The 14,960-nt window shown below is 45.8% G+C and overlaps 1 protein-coding gene across 1 annotated transcript in view; it reads right to left on the reverse strand.

The window, feature by feature from the left end:
- Nucleotides 1-14,692, reverse strand: part of LOC309816122 (protein FAM170A-like) — a gene marked incomplete at both ends in the record, with an annotated part of 226,584 nt that extends 211,892 nt beyond the window's left edge. The window contains 3 exons of the mRNA XM_082646790.1: nt 11,977-12,557; nt 13,370-13,510; nt 14,623-14,692. Of these exons, the coding sequence (XP_082502916.1) occupies nt 11,977-12,557; nt 13,370-13,510; nt 14,623-14,692 (792 nt within the window). The remainder of the gene's footprint in view (nt 1-11,976; nt 12,558-13,369; nt 13,511-14,622) is intronic.
- Nucleotides 14,693-14,960: the final 268 nt, after the last annotated feature.

Below are 14,960 nucleotides of genomic sequence, written 5' to 3' on the forward strand. Positions count from 1 at the left end.
CCTTTTGGTTAGTTTCCACATATAACACTCCTTCTCAGCTGGTTCCCACCTCAGTGAGAAAGCAGGTGCCATCAAATACTGCCAGGACTAAATTGGTAACTGTTTCTGGGGCACTTGGCAATAATAATTAAACAGTGAAAGCTTTTTAGTTCAGGATCCAGTGGTTAGAATTCTAGGGAGTTTACTTATGAGTTGTCTGAGAGCCCCAGGTAAACACACAAAGCTTTCTCTTTCATAGCTGCACGTCCAGTGAGGCTGAGGAAAGTCAGTGTGTGGCATTGGCAGGATGGAAGGAGGGGGTGCTGGGAAGTCTGCACACCTCACAGGAGCCGGAGCAACTTCCCATCCTCCTCGTCTCCTCGGGGCTGCCCCTCTTCCACTGGCCACTGGGTATAAGATTGAGGTGGTGTTGTTTGTCGTAGGAGGCGGTGACCTTCAAGGACGTGGCCGTGGCCTTCACAGAGGAGGAGCTGGGGCTGCTGGACTCGGCCCAGAGGAAGCTGTACCAGGATGTGATGGTGGAACACTTCGGGAACCTGGTCTCAGTGGGTGAGGACAGCCTTTCTCTGCGAGTGTCTTTGTGACCTTGGTGTTTCAAGGCTTTGGGCCTCCTGAGGTGGTTCCCTGAGTTTGGGGACCAGACTTTTGCAATTCCTGTGGGACACGAGAGGATGTCTCTGGTCTTTCCAAACAGTGTGTTTCAGGTCCTTTTCAATTATTTTGTAAAAGAACTGTAAATCGGCAGTATCTTGCTGTACCTTGTGTATTCTTCTTCAGATTTCCCTCCCTGCCATTAGTGGATCATAAAGCCAATTTATTGAGCCCTACGTGTGACTTTTTAATGAAATAAAATAGTATAGAAAATATCAGAGTTTCTTAGGAAGAGTACAGCACATTGCAGCAGAAACTCTGGGCGATGGCATGAGTGGTGTGAGAGCCAGTGGGAACAGATTTCATGAAAAGAGACATTGGTTAGATATAGGTCATTCAAGCTTCGTTTTAGTAATGTATACTTTTCTACCTGTGTATCTAGGTTGTGAAATAAATGCTGTTTCTTCAGTGGGTCATGATACAAAGTTTGAAAAACACAGCTTTCAATACCTTGAATATGCAGTTGGAACTCAAATTTCTAGTAAACTTTCGCTCTAGCCCGTTCATGTTAACTTGTGACTTTGCATGTTCTCATTCTTCAAACGAGATACAAAACATATAGAAAGAGAAGAGAGGCTTTGGTTGATGAATTCAGCAACCCAGATAGAAATTTAGGTGAGAACCAAGCAGCTGTGAGTTCCTGTGGTTAGCTCTCTATCTGTTTTGCTTCTCACCAGCCCTGTGCTGTCCATCACCTGGTCCCAGTTGGAAATCTCTTTCCAGGATTATTGCATAGTCTTTGTACTGGTCACCTGTTGCCACCCTTCTCCTGCCACAGTTTGTTCTTTAGGTGGCAAAGTGATCTTTTGTAACTTTAAGTCAGGTTATGTTCTTGTTTCAAAATTCTCTTGTGGCTTCTTTTACTTAGAATAAAAACCACTTAAAGTGGCTTCTAGAGCCTTCTGTGGGCTGCTGTTCGTTCTCCACCACCTCCCTGAATACACCACCTCTCCTCCCTCTTACCCTATCTTTTCCAGACCTGCAAAGGATGCTTCTGCCACAGAGCCTTTTCCTGGTCCTTCTCTCTGCCTGGAATACTCTTTCACCTGTAATCTTTTAGGCCTCTACTTCTTTCAGTCAGTCACCTTAAAGATGAGGAGGTGGCTGTCCTCTGACCACCCTATGGAAAATACAGTCCTCTCTTTCTTACTCTCTCTGCCCTGCCTTGTTTTGTCTCTAAGCGTTTCACTCATGTACATTTTGTTCACCTGTTTCTCACCTCTCTTTCTTCCACTGGAGGGTAATCCAGGAGTGCAGGAGGAATTCGGTCTGTTATATGTTTATTGCTCACTAGCCTCAGTGCTTAGCATAGTCTTGGTACATGACAGGAACTCTTAAATATTTCTTGAATAAACGAATGAGTTAATGGATAGAGAAATTAGCCTTCCATGAAAATAGCTAGTAGGCGGTGAACAAATCCGAGTGAATAAGGGATATTGCTAAATGTTTTTTTTGTCTTCAAATGAATTCCCAGCCTAATTCTAACTTCTCAGGTGCCCATGATGTGTGTATGTGTGTGTTTGCCTTTCTGTACAAGTTGGCCCTCATCAACTTGCACAAAAAATATGTACAGAACCTGTAATTATAACCAAACTGAGTAAAATGCTTTCCCTGTGACTTTCCTTGAGCTCTCAGTAGCAGAGCAAATTCATTTGGGGAGGAAATACTGTTTTGAATGAGGATTCTTATGTCTACTTCTTAGGTAACCCTCCCATAGAAGGAAAGAAATTTCTATTTCCTTATCCCTTATACCAGGGGAGAACAGGTCTCAGAAAACAGCCAGCTGGTGAGTTAGCCTTTCCCTTAAAAGATTTGCCCCGCTGCGTCCCATTTGCCTCCTCCAAAGCCCACCTCACTAATAAGAAATCGATCTTTGTTAGCTGTACAAACATTTTGTGTGTGTGTGTGTGTGCATTTGTATGTATCTTGTAGAAGGCATTTTAGATAATGTCACCTTGAGTGCTTTGATCATTCTTTAATAGTTTCTAGTCTGTTTCTTCTCAATACTTATCACAGGCTATGGAATTTATTCCCAGCTCACTCATAAAGCCCATTCTTCACTTTGGAACTCATTCTTGTTAAAGACCAATGTATCTGTGTCCAAAAATTTTCCATGCTGTTTTTAAAGAGACAGCATTCTTCCCTAGCCTCTACATTTTGACTCCTGCTTGGCAGGGGGAGTGGAGGAACATATTAGGCAGCACAAATGCCTGAGAAGGATCCAGTGCATAGGTCTTCATGCTTTTTTTTAACCCCACTGATTCTTAGACCCTTTTTTAAAATTAATTAATTGTTGGTTGCATTGGGTCTTGGTTGCTGCATATGGGCTTTTCTCTCGTTGTGGTGAGTGGGAGCAGCTCTTCGTTGTGGTGCGCAGGCTTCTCATTGCAGTGGCTTCTCTTGTTTCAGAGCACGGTCTCTAGGAACGCGGGCTTCAGTAGTTGTGGCACGTGGGCTCAGTAGTTGTGGCTCACGGGCTTAGTTGCTCTGCGGCATGTGGGATCTTCCCGGACCAGGGCTCGAACCTGTGTCCCCTGCACTGGCAGGCAGATTATTAACCACTGTGCCACCGGGGCAGTCCCGGTTTTTAGCCCCTTTCATATCCTCCTCAGCACTAACCCCCTTGGTGTGCTGCCGCCTCGGGTGCAGCCTTTCAACTTAAGCCAAACTGTACTTTCCAGTCCTTTTCCTGTATCTGATACCTGACTTGTAAAAGCTGTTTCGCTTCTCTGACTTGGTTCAAACTTAACCTGGGATTCAGAATTGTAGAGAATCCTAGAAATCAAACTGAGTTCACCTGTGCATGCATTTCTTGAGCCCTGACTAACTGCTAGGCACTGTTAAAGCTGTGAGCACAGCAAAATGCTTGTCTTTATTGATACTGTGTTATGGTAGGAATGACATGTAATTTTTGAAAGATGATTGAAATAGTATGTCAGAGTAGTCATTTGGTTTTAAATGGGTTTCATTAATGCTAAGTATTTGGGAGTTTAACAGACCATCTCTTGGTTTCTGTTAGTATATAAACCAGAGAACTTCATTTGTCATGCGAAAGATAAGCTGAACCATCCTGAGGTTCATTAAAGTCCCATACTGTGTCTTAAGTGTAAAATCTTGAATCTTTGAACAAAGCTTTCACGTGTCCACATCTCTGAATTCTCTGTCCCTCTAGAAGGAAACAATCAAAGTGAGTTGAGGGCCGTTCAAGACAGAGGATCACGTGAAGAGCTTTCCTGCTGGCAAATCTGGCAACAAATTGCAAATGACTTAACCAGATGCCAAGACTCCATGATAAATAGTTGTCAGTTCCACAAACAAGGTGATTCCCCCTGCCAGATTGGGGCAGGACTCTATTCAAATTTCTGAAGATGAGAACCGTATATTAAATGATAAAGCAGGTGATCCCAGTAGTCCTGGAAATCCAAGGTTTGCAACTTTGAGAGCCCAGGATTCTTGGAGGAAAACTTCATTGGCTGAGTCACAGAATTATCAGAATAGACACCAGCAAATTTCCATGAAAAATAAACTGTGTCAGTGTAAAGAGGATGTTGACACCATCAGTTGGATTTCACATCACCTTGATGCTCATGGAGTACACAAGGGTCAAAAACCTTACGGCTACAGTGATTATAGAAAAGATAGCACGAGGGTTTCAACACTGGATCAGAATACTATGATTCACACGGGACAAAAACCTTACCAGTGTAATGAATGTAAAGAAACCTTCACCGATCTCTCCACCTTTGATCGTCACCAGCAATTACACTCAAAAGAGAAGTCTCATACGTGCAGTGAGTGTGGAAAAGGCTTCCGTTACAGCTCGGTTCTTCATATTCATCAGAGAGTTCACGTGGGAGGAGAACACAGTGAGTGTGATGAGTGTGGCAAGGAGTTCAGTCAGAGCTCCCAGCTGCAGACTCCTCAGAAAGTCCACACTGTAGAGAAACCATTCAAATGTGGGGAATGTGGGAAAGGCTTCAGTCGTAGGTCAGCACTTAACTATTCATTGTAAAGTCCACACGGGAGAGAAACCTTATAATTGTGAGGAGTGTGGGAGGGCCTTCAGTCAGGCCTCTCACCTTCAGGACCATCAGAGAGTCCACACTGGGGAGAAAGCATTCAAATGTGACACATGTGTTAAGAGCTTCAGTCGGAATTCACACCTTCAGTCCCATCAGAGAGTCCATACGGGAGAGAAACCGTACAAATGTGAGGAGTGTGGGAAGGGCTTCATTTGTAGCTCAAATCTATACATTCATCAGAGGGTCCACACAGGAGAAAAACCCTACAAATGTGAGGAATGTGGGAAAGGCTTTAGTCGGCCTTCAAGTCTTCAGGCCCATCAGGGAGTCCACACTGGAGAGAAATCATACATACGTAATGTGTGTGGTAAAGGCTTTACTCTGAGTTCAAACCTTCAGGCACATCAAAGAGTCCATACAGGAGAGAAACCATACAACTGTAAGGAGTGTGGGAAGAGCTTCAGGAGGAACTCCCATTATCAAGTTCATCTGGTTGTCCACACAGGGGAGAAGCCCTATAAATGTGAGGTATGTGGGAAGGGCTTCCGTCAGAGTTCATATCTTCAAATCCATCAGAAGGCCCACAGTGTAGAGAAACCTTACAAGTGTGAGGAGTGTGGGCAGGGCTTCAATCAGAGTTCACGACTTCAGATCCACCAGCTGATCCATACCGGTGAGAAACCATACAAATGTGAAGAGTGTGGGAAGGGATTCAGTCGTAGAGCAGATCTTAAAATTCATTGCAGAATCCACACCGGAGAGAAACCGTATAATTGTGAGGAGTGTGGGAAAGTCTTCAGGCAGGCCTCAAATCTTCTGGCCCATGAGAGAGTCCACAGCAGAGAAAAACCATTCAAATGTGAAGAGTGTGGGAAGAGCTTTGGTCGGAGTTCACACCTTCAAGCCCATCAAAAAGTCCACACTGGAGAAAAGCCATACAAATGTGAGGAGTGTGGGAAGGGCTTCAAGTGGAGCCTGAACCTCGACATGCATCAGAGGGTCCACACAGGAGAGAAACCATATAAGTGTGGGGAGTGTGGGAAGCACTTCATTCAGGCCTCAAGTCTTCAGCTTCATCAAAGCGTCCACACTGGAGAGAAGCCGTACAGATGTGACAGATGCAGTAAGGTCTTCAGTCGGCCTTCACAGCTACAGTCTCATCAAAGAGTGCACACAGGGGAGAAGCCTTACAAGTGTGAGACCTGTGGTAAGAGCTTCAGTTGGCGCTCCAGTCTAACAGTTCATCACAGAATCCATGCTGCTGATAAATCCTATAAAAGTGATAGGAATGGTAAGACCATCAGAGAGCCCACACACGAAGAAAGTTCCATAAAATGATTAAAACAAAAACAAAAACAACTCAGGTGTCATGTGAATTCTTCCAGTCATCAAGTTCAAAAGAAAAAAAAATCATTTCTTTCATTAAAGTCAGTGTTTCAGCCATAGCTCAACATGTCCCAGTAGTCAGGAGGCCACACGGCAGAGAACTCTGGTAAATGGTGTAGTAAGTTTGAACCTTGACCTCTATTAAATATTAGGGGAGAAGCCTTAGTGTGAGTTTTAGCAGGCCTTGTACAAAAGTATGATGAACATGCCAAAATGTATGCCCATTACAACGTAAATTCCACGAACGCAGCGACGTTTGTTCTGAATCTACAGTCTGAACATTGTCAGCTACTTTGTAGGTGCTCGATATTTGTTCAGTTAATGAATGAGGAAAAACTTTTTGAAAATTATGTTGCAATCCCCTCCAAAATTTCATAAAAATTTGTATTCAGAGCAGTTAACCTAAATCTGGCCTTAAAAGTAATTCAGGGAGACAAAAATTTGAAGTGTTAGAAAACCACTCAGTATTGCAATTTGTAATATTAATGTGGCATCGTCCTGTTACGATGAGCTCCATTTGTCTCCCCCCAGCCTCGCTTCAAGTTGGATCTTATCTTGGACTTTGTCTATCTAATATTCTGTGAATCTTATACAGTACAAATGTAGTTATCTTTTGTGACAGTATAGACTTACTGAAAATGGATTGTTCATCTTGCAATACAGAAAACATACTGTTGACCCTTTTTTCAAGAATGTCAAGGCAGAGGTTTAAGTGTCAGAAAGAGTTACTAATGACAGTGACAGAGGACAAACATTTCTTAGTAAATGAACTGATCGTTGGTTTCTTATTCACCACATTTCCGTCTAGGTTTTGATGTGATTGTCTCCCAAGGGTTTTAGCATTACTTTCATCAAGACTTCTTAAGTAGAGAAAAGAGGCTGTTTGAAGTAGATTACTTTTGTCAAGTTCTCTATCTCCTTACTCCTCTCTGGCCTGAGATAAAAAGAAAAAAATTATTTGTTGAAATTTGGTAATTTCATCAAACATATTTATTCAACGACTGACTTGCACACTTTTTCCTAGTGGTGGATTGAAAAATTGATTTTCAAAGTGAAGTTGCTGAGTACATATCAAAACATAGAACGTGCGTCCCTTTGATATAGAAATCACAGAATAGGACCTTATAATTAGGAAATTCAAATAGAAAAGGTGAGTAGCATGTCAATGTTACTAAATTTTGTAAAAGTGAAATATTCAATAGGAATGTCTTTATATTTTAAGATAGTTATGTAATAACAGGTCTGTTAAAATGATGGCTTAAACTTAATGACAGAAGCATGTAACAGTTTAATGTATTTTAGGTAGGTACATCACATACCTTAATCAAACATGTATGTGTATGTGTTAATGCATCCTATCATCTGTAAAGGGATATTCACCCTTATGTAAACAGTGGCAAGATTTTCAGGGATTTTTTCCACACGTAACTTCCATATTTTAAATTTTTCATTGAGCATCAATTTTCCAGTAAAATACTGTTATTTTTATAGTAACATAGGTAGTAAAATAATGTAAAATATAATATTAAAAATTACTAAGAACATATTAATCCCTCACAGTGAGAAATCCTATCATCATGAGGTATACATATATATGGCCAAAATTAAGGAATAGACCTCTAGAAATCAGTTATAAAAAGAAAAAATGTATATGGTTATTCAAAGATACAGAATAGTAGTCAGTGTAACGGTATATTTATAATTAATGCATTTGAAGTTTAGGATAAATCCATGCAGCCCAGAATATTCTGTTTTAATTCCAACAGTAGAAATTTACACATCCTAGTTCTCCTCATCAGGCTTCCTTACTGGGTGAATGGATGGATAGCTCGGGGTACCGGCTTGTCCTTTCAAGTGCTTGGTCTGACTGGAGAAGTAGCTGGGTCGTTCCAGACACTATGACACAGAGAACCATTAGCTGTGGGAAAAAAGGAATTTACCCCCCAAAAAACTTTTTTAAATTGTTTACAAAGTAACAGTGATTGGGCAAATCCTGAAGATAGAGAGTGGAAATAGGTAAGTTTTAGAGGTAAAATTTATCAACGGTTCCCTAAGGAAAAATGTGCATAGGGAAGAAACCTCGACTGATGGGAACAAGTTGTTAAGGAGGAGGTTTGCATACCATTTCCTACTTCTTAGTCATTTCACTGATGTTTAACACTTACTTGGTTAAAGGGCTTTACTCAGCAAAAGATGTATTTAATGTGAGAGGCAGGTTTCCAAGATTGGTTTCCTAGACCACACCTTCACATGTGTATGTGAAGTCCATGCTACCTCAAATTGCATTGCATTAGATGTCAGAAATCCTAGGGCTTTCTTGTTTGGTTTGGTTTGGTAGCTATCAAACCACCAACTCTCAAGGTAATTTGTAGTTTAGTGAGTTAAGTCAAGGGCTGGAAAACTACCTCCTGTGAGCCCAACCTGGCTCATTGCCTTTAAAGCTTTATTGGAACATAAAAGCTCTTTATTGGCCCATCCATTTATTTACCATCTTTGAGTGTTTCCCATTGTGCTGACAGTGTTCAGTGGTTGTGACGAGCACTGATGGCCCACAAAACCTAAAATATTTACTTTCTGGCCCTTGAGAGAAAAAGTCTGTTGATCCCTGTTGTAAGCCCAAAAGGTTTGTCTCTGTAAGTGAAAGACCACAAGTAGAGCAGAACTTAGACTTGGTTCAGTGAGGATTCCAGAGAGGTTTCCTTTTTGATTCTCATATCTGCCCTTCTGGTTGACCTTGTTCTTTAGTTTGGTTCAAAGACAGTGGTAGCAACTAGGGACTACCTGTTTCTTTCTTCACATTCAATGAAAGAGCTGCTCTTCCATTCTTAGTGTTGAGTAGTTCACAACTCACTCCCAGTGCATGGCTTCCTCTAACCTTGACTCCCACCTATGCTAAAGACTAAGTCTTTAGCTTTGTATCCGGTTCCATTGGCCTTTGTAGGGCCTTCAGTTTCAACTCCCAGTTGATAGCTTGAGCTCGAAATCTCTTTTTAGCGTTGGGGATTTTCTGTCTTAGCTTTGAGCTTGGCTACATAAGCAACACTTTGGGGGACTTGTTATAATCAGCATTTCTATCTTTCTTTCCTTCCTTTTTATTTATTTATTTTTTTAAGTGGATCCAAAGTCAAATTCAGTCAGTGGCTGAATGACAACACATTGATTCACAACCTTGTAGATTCTCTTATGTCCTAGGGCATCAGTGGGAAGGAGTAGAATCCTGGAAATTTGAGGTGGAAATACATGGGCAGATTCCAACAAAGCTGAGGCCTGTGACCTCTGACCTGTGACCTCTTAGTTGAGCCTGCTGTGCTATTAGAAGGAAGTCTGCCTCTACTCTGAGATAGTTTCCTTGCAGGGGTCTGTGGATCCTCAAGACTTGCCTCCACTACCTCTCGTTTTTCCAGACCTAGTAATCAGACTAGAGTCCTTGAAATGGGGACGGGAGCAGGGAAGGGGTGGGTACCCACCGGGTATAAAGGATGACCATGAGGAGACACTATCTGCTAAAATAAGGAATTTTATAATTTATATCAATAGAAACCTGAGAAATAATGTGTGTGGATTTTGTAGGTATTGAAGCAGGTGGGAGTAATGTAATATTGGGTTAGGCTGGATTTGTTGATACGAGTGCATTCAACACCCATTCCAGACTCAGCGTGTTAGCTTGGCTACCTGGGAATGCCTTCAACAGTTTGCTCAAATGACTGAAACCTGTACCCAAAGTGAGCGTATGCTAAAGTCAAAATGCCAGGACTTTCTAAGTATGTTGTAGCAAAATTTCTTGGCGTTGGCATGACTGACATTTTGAACTGGATAGCTCTTTGTTGTTGGGAGCTGTCCTGTGCAATGTAAGATGGGCCAGTGGCACATACTCTTCCCTGCCACCCTAGTTGTAACAATCAAAAGTGCCTTGAGGGCTTCCCTGGTGGCGCAGTGATGGAGAGTCCGCCTGCCGATGCAGGGGACACGGGTTTGTGCCCCGGTCCGGGAAGATCCCACATGCCGCGGGGCAGCTGGGCCCGTGAGCCATGGCCGCTGAGCCTGCGCGTCCAGAGCCTGTGCTCCGCAACGGGAGAGACCACAACAGTGAGAGGCCCGCGTACCAAAAAAAAAAAAAAAAGTGCCTTGATACATCCGTGTGCACCAGCCACGTGGGGCTCATTCATAACACAGCTCCTTAAAGAAAAAAGTCTCAAGGGGCATCCCTGGTGGCACAGTGGTTGAGAGTCCGCCTGCCGATGCAGGGGACATGGGTCCATGCCAGGGCCTGGGAAGATCCCACATGCCATGGAGCAGCTAGGCCCGTGAGCCATGGCCACTGAGCCTGTGCGTCCAGAGCTTGTGCTCCACAACAGGAGAGGCCACAACAGTGAGAGGCCCGCGTACCACAAAAGAAAAAAAAAATTCTCAAGACACTGCCACATATATCCTGGGAGGGGGGACCAAAAGTGTCCCCAGCTGAGAACCACCACTGTAGAAGGTTTACAAAGGCATAGGAATGCCAGACCACTGGAGTGGATTTATCACATAAGATCTGCTCACGCAAACCCCCTATGTGCCCTGGGAGGGCTCAGAGGACACTTGCTTTGCCAGAGGTTTAAGAAACATATTGGTGAGGGGAGCGTTAGCAGTCTTGGAATGCTCTATAGCTGCTCTTCTCTGCAGGCCAGGAATGAGAGGGAAATTATGTCATCATAATGGGCTCCCTAAATTCAGTGAGGCTAATGGGATCGTGTGGCATCATTGGTCAAGTGGAAACACTTCATTGGCAGAGATAAAGTGAGCGTGTTTTTCACAATGAACAGCAAAATGAAAGGGCTCATTAGAATGCTTTGATACACAGAGATTTTTTATATTTGCTCATGTGCTATCTCTAGGGCTGAAAGAAATGGGAAGTCTACTAATACCCTACTTGATTTGAATCAGGAGAAAAGCTCTAGGTCTGATGAACATGTCTGACCGGAATCAACATGGGAGTTGTGCTCCCTCAGCCAATTCGATAACATGAGTCAGTTCCCATTTCCAGAGCATCTTGAATGAAGGGCAGGCCAGGTCCCCTTGAGGGAGGATATACCCTGGTTTACTACCAACTATCCCGAGGGTGCTTTCTTCTCCCTGGAAGGGATAAAACAACTGAGGTAGAACAGGAAGAGACAAGAAGCACTCCAAGCTCTGCTGGTCAGGGTTACCCTCCAGCATTGCCTTAATGCTCAGAGCCACACACACCACAGTGAGCTTGGCTCCAGATCAACTACCACGCAACGAAGGTTCTGGAACATTTCCATATCTCGGGGGACCTCATTTCCACGTGACTCTCTTTCATATTCCCCTTTGTTACAGAAGGCTAGGTCCAGTGGTCCGGGTGAGATCTCAGCTCAGGCCCAAGGCTCTCAGACCTCAAAGTTCTGGTCCTGCAAGGGCCCCTGTCCTCTCTTGAGACCACTCCTGGCTCTCTCTGCCGAGAAGGAGCTGCTGGCAGTACGTCCTCTAAGAGTTGAGGTCCATCGTGCAGACCCTGAGAAAACTCCTAGGAAAAGGCTCCACATTCTTATTGAAGTCAACAGAGCTCAATTCCTTTGGAAGTGCTGGGTGTGTCCCAAGTTGATGCAACTTCAGAGCCATTAGGTCAACCAGCACATGTGTGCGGCTCCTTCCCTTAGACTCCTCTGGGCCCTCATGACATAGGCTCAGAAGACTGCCAGCCTCAAGCCTTACCTCTTCCAAGACCACACCGTCTCCAGGATCTTCTGTCCCATGAATCTCAGTTGCTGTGTGGAAATCAAAAGAGAGGAAAGAGCCTGCCTACGGGGTCTCTTTGGGCTGGGGCCTTCTTGCTTCTCTTCCTCCTCCTCCTCGTCCTCCTTGTCCTCCTTGTCCTCCTCCTCGGGGTGATTTCGGATTCCACATTGCCCATCCACTGGGCCATGTTGAGATGAAAGATACGGCAGCTGAAGCCCTCCAGGACGCCGCCCTTCACGTGCTGCTGGAGGACCTCCAAGGTGGGGAAGACCCGGCAGCAGGCCATGCACCTGAAGCCAGTCTCCATGGTCACCATCCAGTCCGGTGTCTTGGCCCTGGGTGTCTCCTCGACGGCAGGTGACCCTGATGGGCTGCCTGGCTCTGCCCTTTCCTCATACTCTTTCTCCTCCCCAGTGGGCTCACTGTCAGACAGGAGGTTTTCGGTGGACACATCAGAGGGGTAAGTGTCTACTGTGCATGCATCCTCAGGAAGGGTCACTTCTTCTATCCTCAGCTGCTTTTCAGGCAACTCCAAGGGTTTCTTTGTCTTCCAGGAGACAGCGACACCCTTGTTCACTTGTACCTGCATGTAGTATATTTTCATGCCCCTTTCCTCTTTGTCTGTGTGCAGATTGTTCTTACAGGGTGAAGAGGGTGAGGAGGAGACACAGTGTGTTGGGGGAGCGGTCTCCCCTTTTTCCTGAACCTGGGCTAGGGGTGCGGTAGGCTGGGCAGTGTCTCGATGTGATCGCCGGATTCCTGAAAAAGGAAATTAAAAACATAATAACATGCATGGGCCATGCCAGAAGCTGAGGGAGCAAGTGTGGTAGACGAGAGAGGGACATTTGCATGACGTAGCTATGTCGTGAGCTTGGTGTCTGTTGGCCGTAGGAGGCAGTGGTGTATCTGGTGTCATCTGTGGGCTTTTTTCTGCGTGTTGGGGTATACTGGAGCGGTGTCTGTATACACGGGTGTGGAGTACAGTGGTGAGGACTGTGGTATGTCAGGGATGCGGATGGATGCGTGTATGACGAGGAGTGTGAGTTTGGGAATACCGGTGGTGCATTCCTTGTGGAATGGGGCGGTGGTGCAGGAGGAGAGTACTGTGGATCACGTGCTTGGGGTTCTTGTGTGCACTGAGAAGGGCTGTGCCTGGAGGGCGCATGTGTGTGTGAGCTGTGTGGACCTGAGCTGGATGGTGCTGCTCTCAGGCTGGAGGTTTGTGATGCAGAACTATGTCCTTCTCTGGAAGCAAAGGCAAAGAGAAACCCTACATTTTCCTCTGAAGATGCTTAATCTGGTCCCTCTTCCCTGAACCTCAAGTCCAGACCTTTCCGGCCCCTGCTCCTTGACTTCCCCACCATGGTAGTACCAGGATTCACACCCGCCCCCCACCCCTGACTCAGCTGGGATCCACGCCCTCGTAACAGCTCAGCCATCCGGCCCAGGCTCCTCCACAGAGCCCTCATCACCTCTGATGACCCTGGGTTTCCTCTCAGCCTCCCTGGGATCTGTGTGCCTCCTGCCTCATAGCCAAGCACCCCCTCACCTGAGGAGCCCCGCGCCCTTACCGGCGTAGATGAGCTTGCATGGAGAAGAAGCACAGGAGAAGTGTTTAGGGGCAGAGGAGACCTCCCCTGCCCCTGGGCTGCAGCCTTGGGCCACCACAGTGGATCCAAGCCGAGGGGGATCCTCTTGTGACTTCGAGATTCCTGAGGGAGGAATGAAAGGCTCAGGGTGGGTTCATCAGTCCTCTGTCCACAAATATTTACTGAGAGTGACACGTCTCAGGTGCAGTGAATACACACAGTTGAGAGTGTGGTTCATCCTGCTCATCTCTGCACTACGACACACACACACACACAGACACAGTCACACACACACACACACAGGAACATAGAGAAAAATATTCTGAATGGTTAGGGGCAGTCCTTGCCTTCCCCAGCCTGGCCCAGCCACTGCCTGAAAATCTGCCTGCTGTCTAGACCTCCATTGCCAGGGCCAACCCTACAGTCTCCAGTGTCCTGGGCCTGGAAGGAGCTACTGGGCTCTAATCTGGGGCAGAGACGTCTCGCTGGAACTTTGGGGTGACCACCCCCGCCCAGGGCAAGCTACTCGCCTACATTTAATGCACGCCGGCACCCCGTGGCCCGTGGCTCTCAGAGCTCCCCGCAGGACCCTGAGGACATTTCTCACCCCCGCCCACGTGGTCTCAGTCTCTGGAAATCCCTTCCTTTCCCTTGATCTCCTTTGGGCAATTCTTCCTGTTGAAGGAATAAAACCTCCTTGCTTTCAATATGACACCAACCCTAGACAAACAATCTTCTTTCGAACTGCATTCCACTTGTCAAGATACTTTTCAACAGGGCCTTCAACTCATGGGGCTTCTCTTTCCACTTTGGTAAAAGAGGCCAAGCAACCCATGGGTCTCTCTCAGCATCCTTGCATCCTTCACATCCCCCACCTCATGTCCACAGGGAAAGATCCAAGAGCATAAGAGAGAAATCGGGGACTGAGAAAAGCTGCACCTCTAGGTCTGTGCAAGCAGGATGCAGCCTGCTGTGAGTCCGACAAAGCTCCACGCCCGGCAGCCCCAGGAGAGAGTCCCCAGACCAGCGGAGCTGACCTCCCATCTCCCAGGGGGCATCTGGCCGTTCTGTGCCATCTCACACCACAGGGACCCTCCGGATGGATACGGCAGCATCAGTGAGACGAGGTCTCTCGCTCCCTGCTTCACAGGTGACACGTTCTCAGTCCCCCGCTTCCTAGAGAAGCTTCAGTTTGGCAGAAACCCATGTGCCCCAGCAAGTTGCCCCCCACATACCTCCTCCGTTCTCGGCAGTTTCCTGGGACTCTTCATTTTCCAGATGTTTCCTCTTTTGTCGCCGTTTCATGGTACTAACTAGAAGTCTCCCTTAGAAGATGCCTCAAGAGATGTCCAACTCCTCCTCTTCCCTACAGGTTGGCCCTTCTTGGCTCTTGGGCAATCCGTTGAAATGATTCAATACAAACAAAAATAGTCAAGTCTCGTAAATTGCTGAAAAACTTGTACCACTTAGTGAACCAGGAGTACTGCCTAGTGCTCACCAGGGCTGTTCAGTTTCCAAGGTTGCCAGGCGCACAGCAGGATTCTGTGACCTCAATGATGACATCAGAGCATTC

Source organism: Mesoplodon mirus (genome assembly GCF_964341445.2).
Source record: "Mesoplodon mirus genome assembly, contig: SUPER_14_unloc_1, whole genome shotgun sequence".
Lineage (NCBI taxonomy): Eukaryota > Metazoa > Chordata > Mammalia > Artiodactyla > Ziphiidae > Mesoplodon > Mesoplodon mirus.